Raw genomic sequence first — 15,967 nt, forward strand, 5'->3', positions numbered from 1 at the left:
ATGATGGCTCAATTTAGCACTACTGTTGTCATGGTAATGCCATGCATTTGTCTGTGTGTACACCTGAGAGTGTGCATCCGAGAAACAACAGACTGTGAAAACAGGCTGACATCAACACCTAAGGCGACCATTATGCCAACGACTTGGAGATACACTATCTGACGCCCCGACTAACATTATAAAAACATAAATTCATTAAAGTTGGAACAGTCACAGCAACAGGAAGGATAACACAGCTAGATAACAGTATTTTTTATAATGCAGTGACTCAGATACATGTATTTATTTAAAAAAAATTTCTTTGCAATGTTAACAAATGATCCATACAAGTGTAGATTCATCTAACTGCAACAATTAGTCAATTAAATGTAGTCAACTTTAATCACTGAATCTGTAAATAACAGTTTATACTCAGTGATGTGCCTGGTTATAGATAGGATATGTGAGAATTAAAATGTGTTTTAGCTAATCAGACGTGAGGATTTCATGTCATACAAGACAGAAAGTGAAAAACAATTAAAAAGCTTCACTTTGATTCATTAAGGAAATACCAAGCATACTAATCAATAATAAAAATGACGAGTAAGTGCATTGCAAGATAGGATATAATATAGAATATATACTATATATAATGCTTTTAAAATCCATCTGTTCGTTCAAAAAGCTCTTGATGATTTAATATATCTTGTGGCAGCCAAGTATGTTATGTAAGGACAGAGTTATGTCCCAACATGGCTATTCCACATACCCATCTCTAACCCAGGCAATCATATAGTCCCTACAAACTAGACAGCCTAGTACATTCAGCACATTCAGAAGATCTTTGAATTTCTTTGAGATGAGAAGATTCAAGGAACCTCAGAGGGCTCAGTGAAACCCTTCACAAAAAGTCCATTAACAGTGAAGAAAACCTTGGTGCACATCTAACTGTCATATTTTTACTACTACACACAGTGATGTCATTTGAAAAGCCCTCTGGCTCAACTGAGAAATATTACGCTATGGTGTTATGAGAAAGAAGGAAAATTAGCAGGAAAATTAGACAAAATAGTTCAACTGTCTTGTGCTATGCCAACCAGGTTTTCTTTTGCAACCCGGTTTATGCTGGAGTCTATCATAGTTGCTTCAGGCAAAAGAAAAACTGGGGTGCAGTGAACACCAAAATGCTGCCATAAACTCCATCTAAATGTAATGAAATAATAAAAAACTAGAGTCCATAAAGCACTAGGATCACACCTGTCTCAGAGCAAGTTACTTCTCAAATCATGATCAAACTTGGCCTTCATTTTGATGTAAGATGCATATCTGAACCCTTTCGTGTTGAAAGGCAGACATACAAACACCTGCTTTTGTAGGACATGCACACACACAAGGTAAAAACAATTCCAACCTTACTACTGTGGTGAGTAAAAATGGCATGCACTTCTGTAACACATAAACGATAGTAACAAATCAAAACAAACCAACAGATGTCTAAGCATAACATCTAGTTTAATTAATAAAGACATTTGTTGCAGTAGAGAATTTAAAAGCACTGAGAGATGGCCCAGTCCCTTGGCCAGCTGGCTTACCTTGGGAAGGTATGTAGCATTTTGTATCCTGTCCACCATCTCCTGTCCGTCAGGGTGCACGGCCGCCACATGGGACCACATCCTCTCCCAGGTGACACTCTCGATAGGAAAACCAGATCGATTAACGTAGAAAAGAACCCCTCCATCCTTCTCCTCTTCCTCCTCGGGGGATCTCGAGCTGTTCTTTGGGGGAGACAAAGAGGAGGACTCCTGGGTGCTGCAGCGGAGGAGACAGTGCGAGCTGGTGCTCTTGGACCGGCCATGCCTGCTCAGCTTGGCTGTAGAGGTGCCAGTCCGGTTTGGGGAGTTGGGTCCAGTCATTGGCCCCAGGAAGAAGTAGAGGAGGAGGAGGAAAAGTTAGGGCAGGCAATCTTCCTCCAGCTACAAGAGCTTCTTTTTGTTAGTGAGCAGTGCAAAGCACATGTTGATCTTCAAGGTCTAACGTGGTAATGGGGGAAAAAAAGGAAAAAGAAAACGCATTAACTCAACTATGCTTTTTAAAACGACAGTACATGTACATGACTGCCCAGCAAGGATCACTACAAAAAGTGTTTGTATAACACAGTGGGGATTTTTTCAGGTACTTTCCACTGAATTGTTACAAAAAAAAAAATCAACGTTATCCGTATTTAAGAAAAGGGGTGATTGTGATAAAGAAGCCAAAAATGCAGCAACAGTCGACAATAAATGTACCAAAAACAATATATGCATAAATAATAACTTCTGATTCCAGAGTAGCTCAACAGCTGATAAAAAAAACCCTCCGAGCATTAAAAATCAACATTAGCAGTCATATAAACTCATGAGTATGAAATACACAGTATTTCGACACAATATAGCAATCTGCGGAATGAATTGATTAAATCTCACTAAAGTGTAACTTAACAGAGCAAAGGCAACTTAATGTCGACTTAAGTTTTTCTTTTGATTGAATCAGCTGAAATATCCCAACCGTTATCATCCTGACCGTATCGTGTTTTCCAGGAAGGCTTCTATTTCACATAAACAATCGGACTCCCGGTTGAAAAGGCATTAGATCTTAAAATCAGTCACCAAGGGGAGGTGTGTTCCATTCATAACAAAGCGGCGTTGTCCACCACAGGCTTTAAAGTCTTGTTTTGGTTCAAGGCTTTGTAACTTCACCTCTTCTGCTATATGTCAAGCTAGCACAAGCTAACATTTGCTAAGAAGGAATTAGAGCGCGATTCCTTTCAAAATAAAACCAGTACTTTGGTCAATCGTTCATAACAACTGATTACTGCGAATCACCAGAGGACACTCACAACTCCATCATTTGCTTGCCTGTAAGGCTTCTAAAACGTGTTAAAAGTAATTACGCACAGAACCGTAACGAAACAAATCATTTGTCTGTGGATATGTTTTTATTTTGATAGCGCCGTCCAGGAAGTTCCCCTCTACTGTTTTTGCTAGCTTTGCCGCTGTATCTCGGAACACTGCGGGGGCCGTTGCCTCCCACCACCACAATACGGGGAAATTACCTCGTCTCTGCATTTCTCTCTGTCAGCAGCCTGCAAGGAGCCTCGATATCAGCTACCTCCTCAGAAAATCCAATTTCATGGTGATAAAAACGCTTCTTTACCCTCTCATGTGATTAAATCATTGGGGATAAAACGGTCCTACTAGCGGCCACTGTTCTCCCGTATCTGTCCGTTGCTCGTATCCCCTACGGTTGTCACTGCTCAACAGCTTCTCATTGGTCGAGCTAACAAAGAGAGGCGGGTCAGAGAGTATTCGCTACCTTTTTTGGATCGGGTGGTGCCCTCTGATTGGTTAATTTTGATGGACGAAGAGGTCAACAAGTGATAGATCTGCAACAAATTGGATTTTCTTCCACTTGTTATAACTGTTGATTTGGAATATATTGTTTTAGGGGCTGGACGCTTTTTCTTAGTAAGAATGAGTTTAAATACATTGGAAGAAACCTAAGCAAATAGATAGACTACAGTCAAATTATTCTAATGGCATAAATTTATAACCACACACATCCCATAATATAGAGTTATCAGTTTTATTGTGATTTCCAACTGTCAATAATGAATGCATTTTTTTAAATAACAAAAAAAAATATTATTATTATTTTTTACTGATGTTACAATTATATGTGAAACATACTAGAAACAAAGTAGACACGTGAAAACCTCCCACCTAGCATTAGATGTGTGGCACAATAATATACAGGACCTGTTGGGGGTTTTTTAAATAAAAATTGTCATATTATGTGTGATATTTTTGTGGCACTCGACGCAGCAATATGAATAATGGGCTGCTACATTTGCAGTAGTAACGTAACTTGACTTAGAACTCCACCTTATGGACAAATTGTTTGTTACAGCACACAAACAATTTGGCACACCTTAGTCGTTTTCTCTTTTATAAGAATGGCTTCTTGACAACCACCTTCCACTGACAGCACGTCTGATGCCACTTCAGCAAACACCAGATGAATGAACTGAAGGTCTAGATCCATCTCTCTGCACTATTGCTAAGGAGCACTTTTGACAAGACAAGAAAGTGTTGCTTTTTGGAAGCAAAATATACAGAAATCAGAGGTGGCTCAAGACTTCTGCACAGTACTATATGGATGTCGCCTCCCATATAGTACTGACTCCCTAAACATGATGGATTGTAGAATAGTGTAAAATTATTCCACACCTATTTGGCTTGATTTACTCATAAAAAAGACTCCATTTTGACATATAAGGAAAATCATCAGAGGGCCAGTAGCATTACAGTTACATTAAAGATTAAATGGGAAACAGGTCTGTATGAAAGTTCTTTGTGTTTTATATTCCAGCTGGTCAAACATAGACACTTAGAAGACTTGCTGAGAAGACTGGTGGAGTGAGGAAGGAAATGATGTGTGAGGTGTATTCATTTTAATATTTCAACTTTATTGTGGAGAAAATGAAGAAAATATTAAGTCTTCATGAACAAGAGAGAGATTAACATGTGCTTGTGCAACATTTTTAAGTTACAGTGAACATGTTGAGCAAAACAATCAACCAACTTATGAAAAAACTCATTGGAGACTCCATTTCCAGGAGAAAATGCTCACTTAGGCTATGTTCAAACTGCAGGTCTTAATGCTCAATACCGATTTTTTGATCAAATCTGATTTTTTTTTTGTCTGCTTGTTCACACTACAAATAAAATGTGACAGCAAACGCGCTCTAGTGTGAACCCTCAAAGCGGCCCACATGCGCATACGAAAGTGACCCAGGTCGGATTTGAAAATATCAGATTTGTGCTGTTCAAACTGTCATACCATGATCGTATATGGGTTGCATAGGGTCAAAAAAGTCGCATTTGATGCACTTTCGCCTGCAATGTGAACGTAGCCTTAGATTCATGTGATGGAGCTGTACAAAAAGCTTAAATTTAAAGGATCGATATCAAACCTATAGCCCAGAGGTCAGTTCTGGCTTTGCAAACTCTTAAATTTCCAAAGAAGCCTTTACCTAATCCATTTTTTTCCCCAGAATCTATTACGATTACTTGTACGTCATGAAATAATAACGTGATTCAGAGAAGACTGGTTCAGCGTTCAAATACAGTTTCCTTACATACGGGAAATAGCTCATAGTTTATGAGGCAAAGGGCTGAGAGTAAAACCCACAGCTGGAGTCAGATCTAATTCATCCTCTGAAACTCCAGGTGCAGGGGTGAAACGAAAATGCTGAAGGAGAGTGGTGAAGAAGAGGAAGAGCTCCATCCTGGCCAGACTCTCTCCGAGGCAAATCCTGCGACCTGTAAGAGACAATTGAAGAATAACTTCAGCTGTCCTGTCAGCAGATGTAACCTAAACAGAGATGGCTGAGCTCACAAACCTGCAGAAAATGGAATGAAGGCATCTCGCTTAGCAAACTTTTTCTCGTTGTCCAGGAAGTGAGCAGGATAAAAGCTGTGTGGTCTCTCCCACTCCTTGGGATCATGCAGGACAGATGTCAAGAGAGGAAACACCGTGGTTCCCTGCACAAATTACAATACACAGGCTGCTAAAACCTTTCCCCACCTTGTATTTACATGTATTTTATCTGCATTTATGTTTTCCTACCTGCACTACCAAACCATCACCCTTTACACATAATTATCATAAAGAAACAATCCACAATGCAGTTATATTTTGTTGCACTTGATGGCTTAGTGCAGGCCAGGTTTTTTAAAAGCGGTAGGTGTGTTATGCAGTCTTACCTTCTTGATAGAGTGACCCTGAAAAATGATGTCTTCGGTGGTTTTGTGAGGAATTCCAGTGGGAACAATGCTGCTCAGTCTCTGTATCTCATGGATGACGGCGTCAGTGAAGGGCAGGCTTTTCCTGTCTGCAACCTGCACCTGTCGATCTCCTATGACTCTCGTCAGCTCCTCCTGGACCTCATCTGGTGTATAAAAGTAACAATAATTAAATTTCATCCCTATTAGAATCACTCAAACACTCCATTTTACAGTGTTTTCACAGAAATCTATGCAATCTTGTAAAAAAAATTAAGTGCACGCCAGTTGAAGTAATAGTTCTTTTTAAATTATTTTATCAGTCTCTCACATTTGTGTAGAGAAATTTTGGCCCACTCTTCTTTACAGTGCTGCTTTAGTTCATTGAGGTTTGCAGACATTCAGTCAGGCATGGCTCTGTTAATGTCTTGTCACAGCATTTCATTTGAGTTTATGTCTGGACTTCGACTGGGCCATTGCAGCACCTTGATTGTTATCTTTTTCAGCCATTCTTTTGGAGAGCCCAGTTTAGGCCAATCTGGGACAGATCCTCTGACATTTGCTATAAAATACTTATGATCATTACAGAGTTACCCAAGGTACCCAAGTCCTGTGACTGGAAAAATCAACTGCAAATCATCACTCCTTTAGCACTGTGTGTGAGTTTGTCTGAGGTGTTTGTGCTGACATACTGTGTTGGATTTGTGCTTGATGTGGTACTTTTGCATTATGATAAAACATTTCTAGTTTTGTCTTGTCAGTCAACAGGATGTTGTCTCAGAAGTCTATGCTTTCTTTTGGCAACTATTTTAAACAAGCCGTACCTGTTCTGACTTTTTTTAATTGTAGAACTGCAGAATTGTACTAGAATAAACTGGTTTTTAATTTGGGGTGCATTTACTGGAACTTCCACTCCAGGGAAGAATGAAGCCCTCAGGTGTGTGTTAGTCCACACCTGAAGGCTTCAGTCTAACAAACTATAAAAAATCTGTCTTCATTCAGTTGCTCACACTTGCTAAAGATCAACTAATCGTGCTTTTGATTAGCACCTTATTGATTGGCTGCTACTCCTAAATCCCATGAAGGGAATAATTTGTGTTTCACAGGACTAAAAATAGAGTACTTTGAAAACGTGATTTTTCACACGGCTATAAATGAAGGTGACATTATTTATTTGATTTTGTTTTTGTGACAGTGATTTGATTTCATTAGCACATTGAAGTTAAATTTTTAGGCTCCTCACCCTGAATCTTTGGATATTTGGCCATAAGCAGAAGTCCCCATCTCAGTGTAGTTGATGTTGTCTCAGTTCATTACTGTCATCAAAAGGTTATCATCATGGAAATGACTGTTGGTAATCCCAGATTCCTTCAGACATGCAACAATAAAATGCCAGTAAATCTAATTCCCTTAAAACTGACAAAATGTGTACTTTGTTCTTACTAGGACACAGCATATTTGTTTAGTTAAGCAGGAATGTGCACAGCTTCACCCTGAGCTTCAGTTAATAATTTCAGACTACAAACTTGACAAGTGACAGAGATGCCAACCTCCAGAGTTTGCTTGCGGAGCAGAAAGGCATCCACAAAGCCTCTGCACATCTGTGGGTTCAGAGTCTCTTTTAAATGACTGAAGATGCCAAGGTTTTGTTTGCTACTGGTAGCAGACATTTCGAGCAGTTCCTTCCTGGCACCAATCCAACTCAACAGCGCTGGACACATGTTGTACATCTGTCAAAAATTATATAACCACCAGTAACTAGAATAATATTTTGTTATTTGCAACAACTGATGCTTTATGTGCTTATGAAAGTAACTATAGAAATGACCTGTACTGAAGGAGAACCCAAAAGTTTAGCACCTCTGCTCATTCGATCTACCAGAGATGTAAACTCTGGATCATTATATTCAAATCTGCTTCCATAGACAATGGAGCAGATAATATTAGAGACTGCATATGATAATCTTTGGTTTGTATCAAAAGCTTCTCCTGTGACAAGACAAGTGAAAGGAGTGAAAAACAAATAACAGTCAAATTAATCTTCATCAACCTTCATTAATTTTTTTTAACATAAACAAATCTTACCTTTGAATTTCTTAAAAACCTCAATGAGGTATTGACATTCTTCAATTATTTTGTCCTCACATGCTCTCTTGCCCATCCCAAAGTCTCTCAGGTTAGTCAGTGCAAAGCGCCTCATTTCCTTCCATGAATCACCGTTGGACCACACAACCCCTGTAATGAAGTGTGTATAGAGTTTAAATAACAATAATTTAAGACACATAATGTGGTTATGCCCATTTTTTATTTTATTTATTTATTTATTTATTTATTTATTTTTACCATTTCCATGGTTCATTTGATGCACAATTAGAATTGGATCTCTGTCTCCAAACACTTCATCATAGTCAACAAGTGCCTCCTTCACTGTCTTGTATCCTGCCAGCACCACCACTTTTTGGGGTCCAAGATAGACAGTAAAGACTGATCCATATTTCTTGGACAGCTAAGAAGGGCAGAATATGTTGATATTTTGACACACATTAGAGAGACCCTGGAAGTTGTAAGAGCTGCATGGAAAGCTGAATTTATAAGTCAGCCTAAAAGAAAAGCAGCCCAATAGCTTTACCTCACCTCCAATAATGTTTTGTAGGGTCTTTTCAGGTTCATCTGAAGCAAGTTCCCAAACAAGGGAAGTGGTCTGGGTCCTGGGGGATCCTGGGTACTAAAGCTAGCAGAGGAGATTAAATAGATGAGCAGGAGGACCGTCAGAGCCCCCAACAAGAAGGTAGAACTGAAGGCCTGAAGAAAAACATTTAATATCCCCATGGTTTTCAAGTAAAATATACACTCTGTTACTTGCACTGAAAACTCAGTGACTGTGAAAGACACTGCACAGGGATAAACAGTGCAAACAGTGTTCTGTGGTTATGAATGAGTAAATGATTAATGTTGCAGTTAGTACTTTGGTCTGTGTCAATATTATATTTTCAGAATGAAAAAAAATAAATAAATAAAACACGTATAAATGTGTGTACCTGATATCAACACAGTTATTTGTGTAAACACTTTAAAGTGCAGCATTTTTTTTACTATATTTTAACATTATTTGAAACTGAAGCTCATTTTTTTGTATTGACTTTTAGAGTTGAATATATGATAAATGTAAAGAGCATTTATATTTTATGCTTTTCTATAAGACTTCCAAACCGGAAGTATGTCATAAATCAGAAAGTACGGTAAATAACTTTTTATCCAACCTAGCTGAGTGTAGGATAAAACGGGTAACCAAGCAGTTTTGGCCAAAGTGACTGGGTAGCAAAGCAGGTTTCCTAACAACAAGGGCAGCAGGTAAATAAAGTGGCAATATCTAAGAGAAGCAATAAGGTTGGAGAAACCTGCATTCAGCTAAGACTGAAGAAGTCACTTGGATGAAATGCTTCTCCCGCTGAAAAAACTACGTCAAGATGAACTGAATACACTTTAATTATGGGTGACTTAGACAGCTACAAGTGATGGTCATTAGTTTTTCTTATCACTAAATGAAAAAGTGAAGCGGACAGATAGAAAATGGCCCAAAGAGTCTGGTAACCATCAATTAGCCCCCCAAAATTATGAAAAAACAATTCATCTATACAAATAAACATTGATATATATTTCAGTTCCTTTCAGACATTCTTCTTCTCTCTAAAGAGGTCACATGGAAGACCAACAATGTAACAATAATGTGTTGTCAACCCATCTGTAAACTTCTCCAACCACCAGGGGGCGTGGCATGGCGGTACTTACTAAGAAAACTGAGGGTGTCTTCTTTCTTGAGGGGCAGTAATGAGCACGACATGCACTGATGCAGCATTTGATCTTTATTGTGGAGGAAAATGTTTAACATCTTACATCTTTATGAGCAAGCGAGAGAGCGATACATGGCAGGTGTAGCATTTTTAAGTAATCAAAACATTCTGCCTTTATTGTCAGTGAAAACTTTGAAGCCAACAGGCAATCTTTACCTACATGAGATGGGGCTAATAAAATCACCTTGAAACTAAAGGAACAATTGAACTAAACATTTTGTAAATCATGTCAGTGAGCCTGAAATTGTTGCCATGATGCCAGGTCTCTCTTGGAAATTAGATTTTTAATCTCAATGAGATTTTTTTTACCTGGATAAATAAAGGACTAATAATAATTAAGGACACAAGAAAATATTCTGCTAAAAATTGACTGGAGCCGTTTCACAGGACAACAAAAGCTTATAAAGACCATCTCTTCCTCACATTTGGGAAACAGCACATAATTTGTGAATCGAAGGGCTGAGAGTAATGCTCACAATTGGAGTCAGATCTAATTCATCCTCTGAAACTCCAGGTGCAGGAGTGAAACGAAAACGCTGCAGGAGGGTGGTGAAGAAGAGGAAGAGCTCCATCCTGGCCAGACTCTCTCCGAGGCAAATCCTGCGACCTGCAAGAGATGAATAATAATCAATTGTCCTGTGAAGAGATGTACCTCAGTGGTAATGGCTGAGCTCACAAACCTGCAGAAAATGGAATGAAGGCATCTCGCTTGACAAACTTTTTCTCTTTGTCCAAGAAATGAGCAGGATAAAAGCTGTGAGGCCTCTCCCACTCACTTGGATCATGCAGGACAGATGTCAAGAGAGGAAACACTGTGGTTCCCTGCAGATAACAGCTGATTTCAGAGATGCACAAAGTACAAAACGTACTAAGACAACACATAAAAACAGTACATACTTTTGATTTGGATTCAGTTTCAAACTTTCCCGTATTCCTGTGATTGCCCGTCCAAGATGGCATCAAGCTTCTGTTTTGTGCACTCAGTAAACTGATAACAACTGTTCCCACTCATGCTTACTCTTTGTGTCTGCACTTAGGTTTTTTATAGCTTTAGAACTTTGGCACCTCAACTCAAAGTTAATGCAGGACGATCCAGGATGTAGTTACATTATCTCAAAACATGGCTTGATGCCGAGCAGATTCGAATAGATAACAATTAGTCTAACCTTCTCAATAAAGTGACCCTGAAAAGTGATGTCTCGGGTGGTTTTGTGAGGAAGTGCAGTGGGGGCGATGCTGCTCAGTCTCTGTATCTCATGGATGACGGCGTCAGTGAAGGGAAGGTTTTTCCTGTCAGCAACCTGCACCTGTCGATCTCCTATGACCCTCCTCAGCTCTTCCTGGACCTCATCTAGAGTATAAAAGTAACAGTAATTGAATTTCATCCCTATTAGAATCCTCTGGAGTCTAAACGAGAACAGTGGACACATTACACTTGTGTTACACTGACAATAACACTCCAGTATATTTGATAAATGTATGCTTATTGTGATATTGCTCTTGTGACATGTGTCATGTGATTTCCAGTAAAAGAGTGTATTCAAGTTGTGGATTATTTGAGCTCCTCACCCTGTATCTTCGGATATTTGGCCATTAGCAGAAGTCCCCATCTCAGTGTAGTTGATGTTGTCTCAGTGCCGGCAGCAAACAGATTCATGACTGTTATCAGAAGATTATCATCATGGAAGTGACTGTTGGTAATCCCAGATTCCTGCACATAGACATTTAACAGCAAAGTCACTAAAATCATTCTAATCCCAAAGTTGGATGGGGGTTGCACAGTAGAAAAAGAAGTGTCAAGGCACCGAACAGTAACGAGGATGTAACATACACCAGAAGAATTACAAATGATCAATAGTGTTCGCATACATCTGCTGGGTGATAAAGGTATTAGGATGCAACACAGCTGTTTTGTCTTAACCATAGCTGAGCAGGATAAGGCACAGTTTCACCATCAGCTTAAGTTATTTATTCCTGAACACAAAGTTAAAAGATAATAGAAAGTCCAACCTCAAGATTTTCTTTGTGGACCAGAAAGGCGTCTACAAAGCCTCTGCACATCTGTGGGTTCAGAGTCTCTTTTAAACGATGGAAGAAGGCACGGTTTTGCATTTTATTGGCAGCAGCCAGTTTGAACCCTTCGTTCCTATCAGCAGTCCACTTCAGGATTGATGGAAACATTTCATACATCTGTGAATCATCAAATATACATCTGTACATAAAATACCATTTTTCATTTACAAAGGTTATTGAGTTGTACCTTGAAAAAATCTGTAACTCCATAAGTGTCACAAAGTAGGAATCAATACCTGTATTGAGGGACTTCCACGGAGTCTGACAAATCTGTTTGTTCGATCTACCAACGATGTAAACTCTGGATCATTATATTCAAATCTGCTGCCATAGACGATGGAGCAGATAATATTAGAGACTGCACAGTTAATTGATTGGGTTGTATCAAACGCTTCTCCTGTAGCAAAACAAACACATACAGTCAGTATAAGTAATTGGACCATTAATTCAATTCAGTTCAAACAAATGTGATAAATTTTTACCTTTAAATTTCTTAAATACTTCAATGAGATGTTGACATTCCTCAATTATTTTGTCCTCACATGCTCTCTTGCCCATTCCAAAGTCTCTCAGTTTAGTCAATGCAAAGCGTCTCATTTCTCTCCATGAGTCACCATTGGACCACAGAACTCCTGAGAGTGGTCATATTTTAGTTTGACAGTACCAAAATAGAAAAAAAGCTAAAAGATTTTAAGAAAAAATATTATTCCTTTACCATGCTCTTTGGTTAATTCATGCGCAAGTTTCGTTGGGCTTCTGTCTCCAAACACATCATCATAGTCTACAAGTGCCTGCTTCACTGTCTTGTATCCTGCTAGGACCACCACCTTTTTAGGTCCCAGATAGACCGTGAAGACTGATCCATATTTCTTGGATAACTAAGAACAGAATATTTTCATATTTTCACACACATCAAAGAAACCAAAGCTAAAAAGCTGCCTGGAGAACTGTATCTGCAGCATAGTTCAATTACTTTCTCACCTCCAGCAATGTTTTGTAAGGTCCTTTCAGGTCCAGTTGCAGCAGGTTCCCCAGCACAGGTAGTGGTCTGGGTCCTGGAGGACCCTTTTGTTTTTTTTGAGAATTGAAGCTTGGAGTGACGATGAAATAGACAAGGAGGATGACTGTCAGTGCCCCTAACAAGAAGGCAGAACTGAACGATTGGAGAAAGACATCTAATATCCCCATGGCTGTGAAACGAATTCTCTGCTATGAGTTCTTTGTACTGAGAGCCCAGAGACTTAGTGCTTTTTGCGTTGTCTGCCAAATTTCAGTCCTGTACTGTGCAGCATATAATACAAGGTGTGACAGTAACAGAGCAAAGGTCCTCTATGAAAGAAATAGTAAATCATTAACGTTGCAGTTGATACTTTGGTCTGTAAAATAAATGGAAAAACATTAACAAACCAACAAAATAAATTAAACACAGAATAAAAATATCTACTTGGATGTTAGAATAATTTTTGACAGAAGTGAGTATATCTGTTAAAAACGTAATAATAGTTTTCATTTTTGGTAGATTTTAGCATTAAAATTCAGGGTTGCCATGGCCGTTTTATCTATCTATCTATCTATCTATCTATCTATCTATCTATCTGGCAAGACTGCAAACATGACAGATGTATGTATATATATATATATATATATATATATATATATATATATGTACAAGACAACGAAGCTCCTGACCATGCATGAAGGGTTTCACTCCAAGTCCAGCACCCGGAGGCTGTATGCTAAGTGGAACGAAAGAGGCCGGGACTGGTGAGTGTCATCACCACAGTCCAGGATCAGACATGAACATCCACTAACACATCAGGTAGAAGGCCCCAACCCAAGAAAGAGGAGGAAGAGGAGGAACCATCATGGAAGGACAGGCCCCTGCATGGTGTGTACCACCAGCAGATAGAGGAAGTGGCTGACATCCAGAAATCCTACCAGTGGCTGGACAAAGCTGGACTGAAAGACAGCACAGAGGCACTAATCATGGCAGCACAGGAACAAGCTCTGAGCACAAGATCCATAGAGGCTGGGGTCTATCACACCAGGCAAGATCCCAGGTGTAGACTGTGTAAAGATACCCCTGAGACAATGCATGACATAACAGCAGGGCACAAGATGCTAGCAGGCAGGGCATACACAGAACGCCACAACTAAGTGGCTAGCATAGTAAACAGGACCATCTGTGCGGGGTTTAACCCTCACCCCAATAAGGGAAATTTAAAACTGTTGGTTAAGGGTAAATGTAACTTCAAGCGTAAACATCAATTGGAGCTCACTAAAATTAATATTGAATCCATGTGTAACTTTGCCAAAACAATGCCAGACTCTTTAGTTTTCTCTGGTCCCCTCCCCAATCGCACCATTCCTTAATTTGCTGGCTGTCTGAGTGGTGTCCACAAAATGATGTGGTCTTTATAGATAATTGGAGAAAACCTGGTCTTGTTAGGAGAGTCGGCATCCATCCCTCTTTGGATGGAGCTTTTATTTATAGAAATTTCAGTCGAGCCCTACCTCCTCCCTGTACTTTGCAAAAACCATATTTTTTGAACCAACTTTAAAACTGAGTTATGCTGAGACATTGCTTCAGTTCTTCAAGTAGTCTATTCCAAAGCTTCACTCCACACACAGAGATGAAAAAACGTTTTAGTGTTGTACAGATTAATTAATGCTTCAATACAGGGAGGCTTGCCCGATGGCACTTACCGAGACGTGGCTGATCGATGTGGACAGTGACACTTCACTGCGAATCAGCGGCTTTGGGACTAATGTCCGGACAAAAAACAGTTGTGTTGCCCTTCAGGGGTGTTTTGATTGTACTGACTGGTCCTTGTTTCAAGAGAGCACTTCTGATTTGGATGAACTCACTGGTGTGGTGTGTAGCTACATCTCTTTTTGCAAAGACTCTGTAATTCCAGTCAGAGAATTTAAGACTTCCCCCAATAACAAACCGTGGCTGTCAGGGTTCCTGGGTCGTTGACCCAGTGATTTCAGTTTGTTCATGTTCAGTTTGGTTCGCCACATTAATGTTCTCACTTCCTGTCTTTTCCCGTGTCAGCTTGTCTCCCGTGTCATTAGTCAGATTATGTTCAGCCCTGTACTCACCTGTTTCCAATCATTGTCATCATTCAACCTGTGTATTTAAGTTCCTCGGTTTCACCAGTTCTCTGTCGTGTCATTGATGTTGATGTTCATGTGATGTTCTGTTGTCGTTTCCGCCTGCGTTCAGCCAGCCAGCCATTCAGCCTTCCAGTCAGTTGTCCAGCCAGCCAGCCATTTTCTCCCTTTGTTCTGTTCATCCACTCCTCATAATAAATCTGCACCTACCTGCGAGTCCTGCGTTTGGGTTCCTTCTTCCTCGCCTCCACACGACGCCTGACAGAATGACACGACCCGTGCCACGAAGACACGATTGGAACCCAGCAGACTCGGACCTCTACGAGCGGCAGGAGGCAGCGCTTTCCCGTTGGGCAAAGGAGCTCAGGGGAAAACAGCGGCTCTTCGCGGAGCGAGAGCACGTCTTCGAGGGCACTCGCTTGGCTCTGGGCGGGCCTCGGAGACGCCGCGTTCCCCCACCTGCTGCCTCACCTGTACCGGAGCATTTGCCGTGGAGAGTGGACGTTCCACGCCGCGCTTCGGCCACTCCCTCTCTCGCCACTCCGCTCCTCGCTCCCACACCCGCCGCCTCATCCGCCGGACCTCCACCATCGCCGCGGCACAACGGCTACGCCTCCCACCTCAGCTCGACGGAGGCTACCGCGCCAGAGGCTCAGCTGTTTATCCCGGCCGCTTCCTCTTCCCGGAGAAAGCGGCGCACACGCCGCCATAAAATGGACTATTTTCAGCAATTCCCGGTGGTGAGTTCCAGCGACTGTTTTCCACCCTCGTTTGACTCTCCACTTCAACCCAATAATAAACCCGTCTTTGATTCATGGGACGTTTCCCTCCTAGAGGAGGAAGTGGACTGGGAAGAGTTTTTCTGCTCTGCTCCTCCAAAGACTGTAGATAGTGGTGGCAGGAAAACCCGAACATTCTCCCATACACCTGCCAGTAACACACACACCGTCACTATTTCCACACCCATTATTGAGCCATTGCCCACCAGCATGGGGGCCCAGTCTATGCCCACACCAGTGCCAGCTCCCAGGAGGAGGGCAGCTGCGACCCAGTCTACCTCCACACCCGCTCCTGTTTCTCGGGTGGGGGTGACTGGTGTCCAGCCACCTTCTGTGCCTGTCCCAG

At 40.8% G+C, this 15,967-nt stretch overlaps 2 protein-coding genes and 1 pseudogene across 3 annotated transcripts in view; all 3 read right to left on the reverse strand.

Moving 5' to 3' along the window:
• The window catches only part of LOC146617543 (tubulinyl-Tyr carboxypeptidase 2-like), a 33,846-nt gene extending 30,610 nt beyond the window's left edge, over positions 1-3,236 (reverse strand). Inside the window, exons 1-2 of the mRNA XM_085372644.1 lie at positions 3,071-3,236; positions 1,572-2,009 (exon numbers count right to left, since the gene is read on the reverse strand). Coding sequence (XP_085228770.1) covers positions 1,572-1,892 — 321 coding nt within the window. The 5' untranslated portion in view covers positions 1,893-2,009; positions 3,071-3,236. The remainder of the gene's footprint in view (positions 1-1,571; positions 2,010-3,070) is intronic.
• A 1,260-nt stretch (positions 3,237-4,496) lies between these two features.
• LOC146617545 (cytochrome P450 2K1-like) lies at positions 4,497-8,687 on the reverse strand (annotated as a pseudogene).
• Positions 8,688-9,654: 967 nt separating this feature from the next.
• LOC146617546 (cytochrome P450 2K1-like) lies at positions 9,655-13,010 on the reverse strand. 2 transcript variants are annotated; one of them, XM_085371984.1, is made up of 9 exons: positions 12,707-13,010; positions 12,441-12,603; positions 12,208-12,357; positions 11,962-12,122; positions 11,663-11,812; positions 11,222-11,363; positions 10,819-11,003; positions 10,333-10,474; positions 9,655-10,259 (listed from the first exon to the last, which is right to left on the reverse strand). In XM_085371984.1, the coding sequence occupies exons 1-9, from the start codon at positions 12,911-12,913 to the stop codon at positions 10,072-10,074; spliced, it is 1,488 nt and encodes a 495-aa protein (XP_085228110.1). In that variant the 5' UTR covers positions 12,914-13,010; the 3' UTR covers positions 9,655-10,071. The 2 variants fall into 2 exon arrangements, with proteins under 2 accessions (XP_085228110.1, XP_085228109.1); XM_085371983.1 differs by having other exon boundaries at positions 11,663-11,842.
• Between the last annotated feature and the right edge of the window lie 2,957 nt (positions 13,011-15,967).

The sequence above is a fragment of the Diplotaxodon limnothrissa genome, linkage group LG15 (genome assembly GCF_057381915.1).
Source record: "Diplotaxodon limnothrissa isolate DT_005_m linkage group LG15, D_limnothrissa_male_GT1.1, whole genome shotgun sequence".
Taxonomy (NCBI): Eukaryota; Metazoa; Chordata; class Actinopteri; order Cichliformes; family Cichlidae; genus Diplotaxodon; species Diplotaxodon limnothrissa.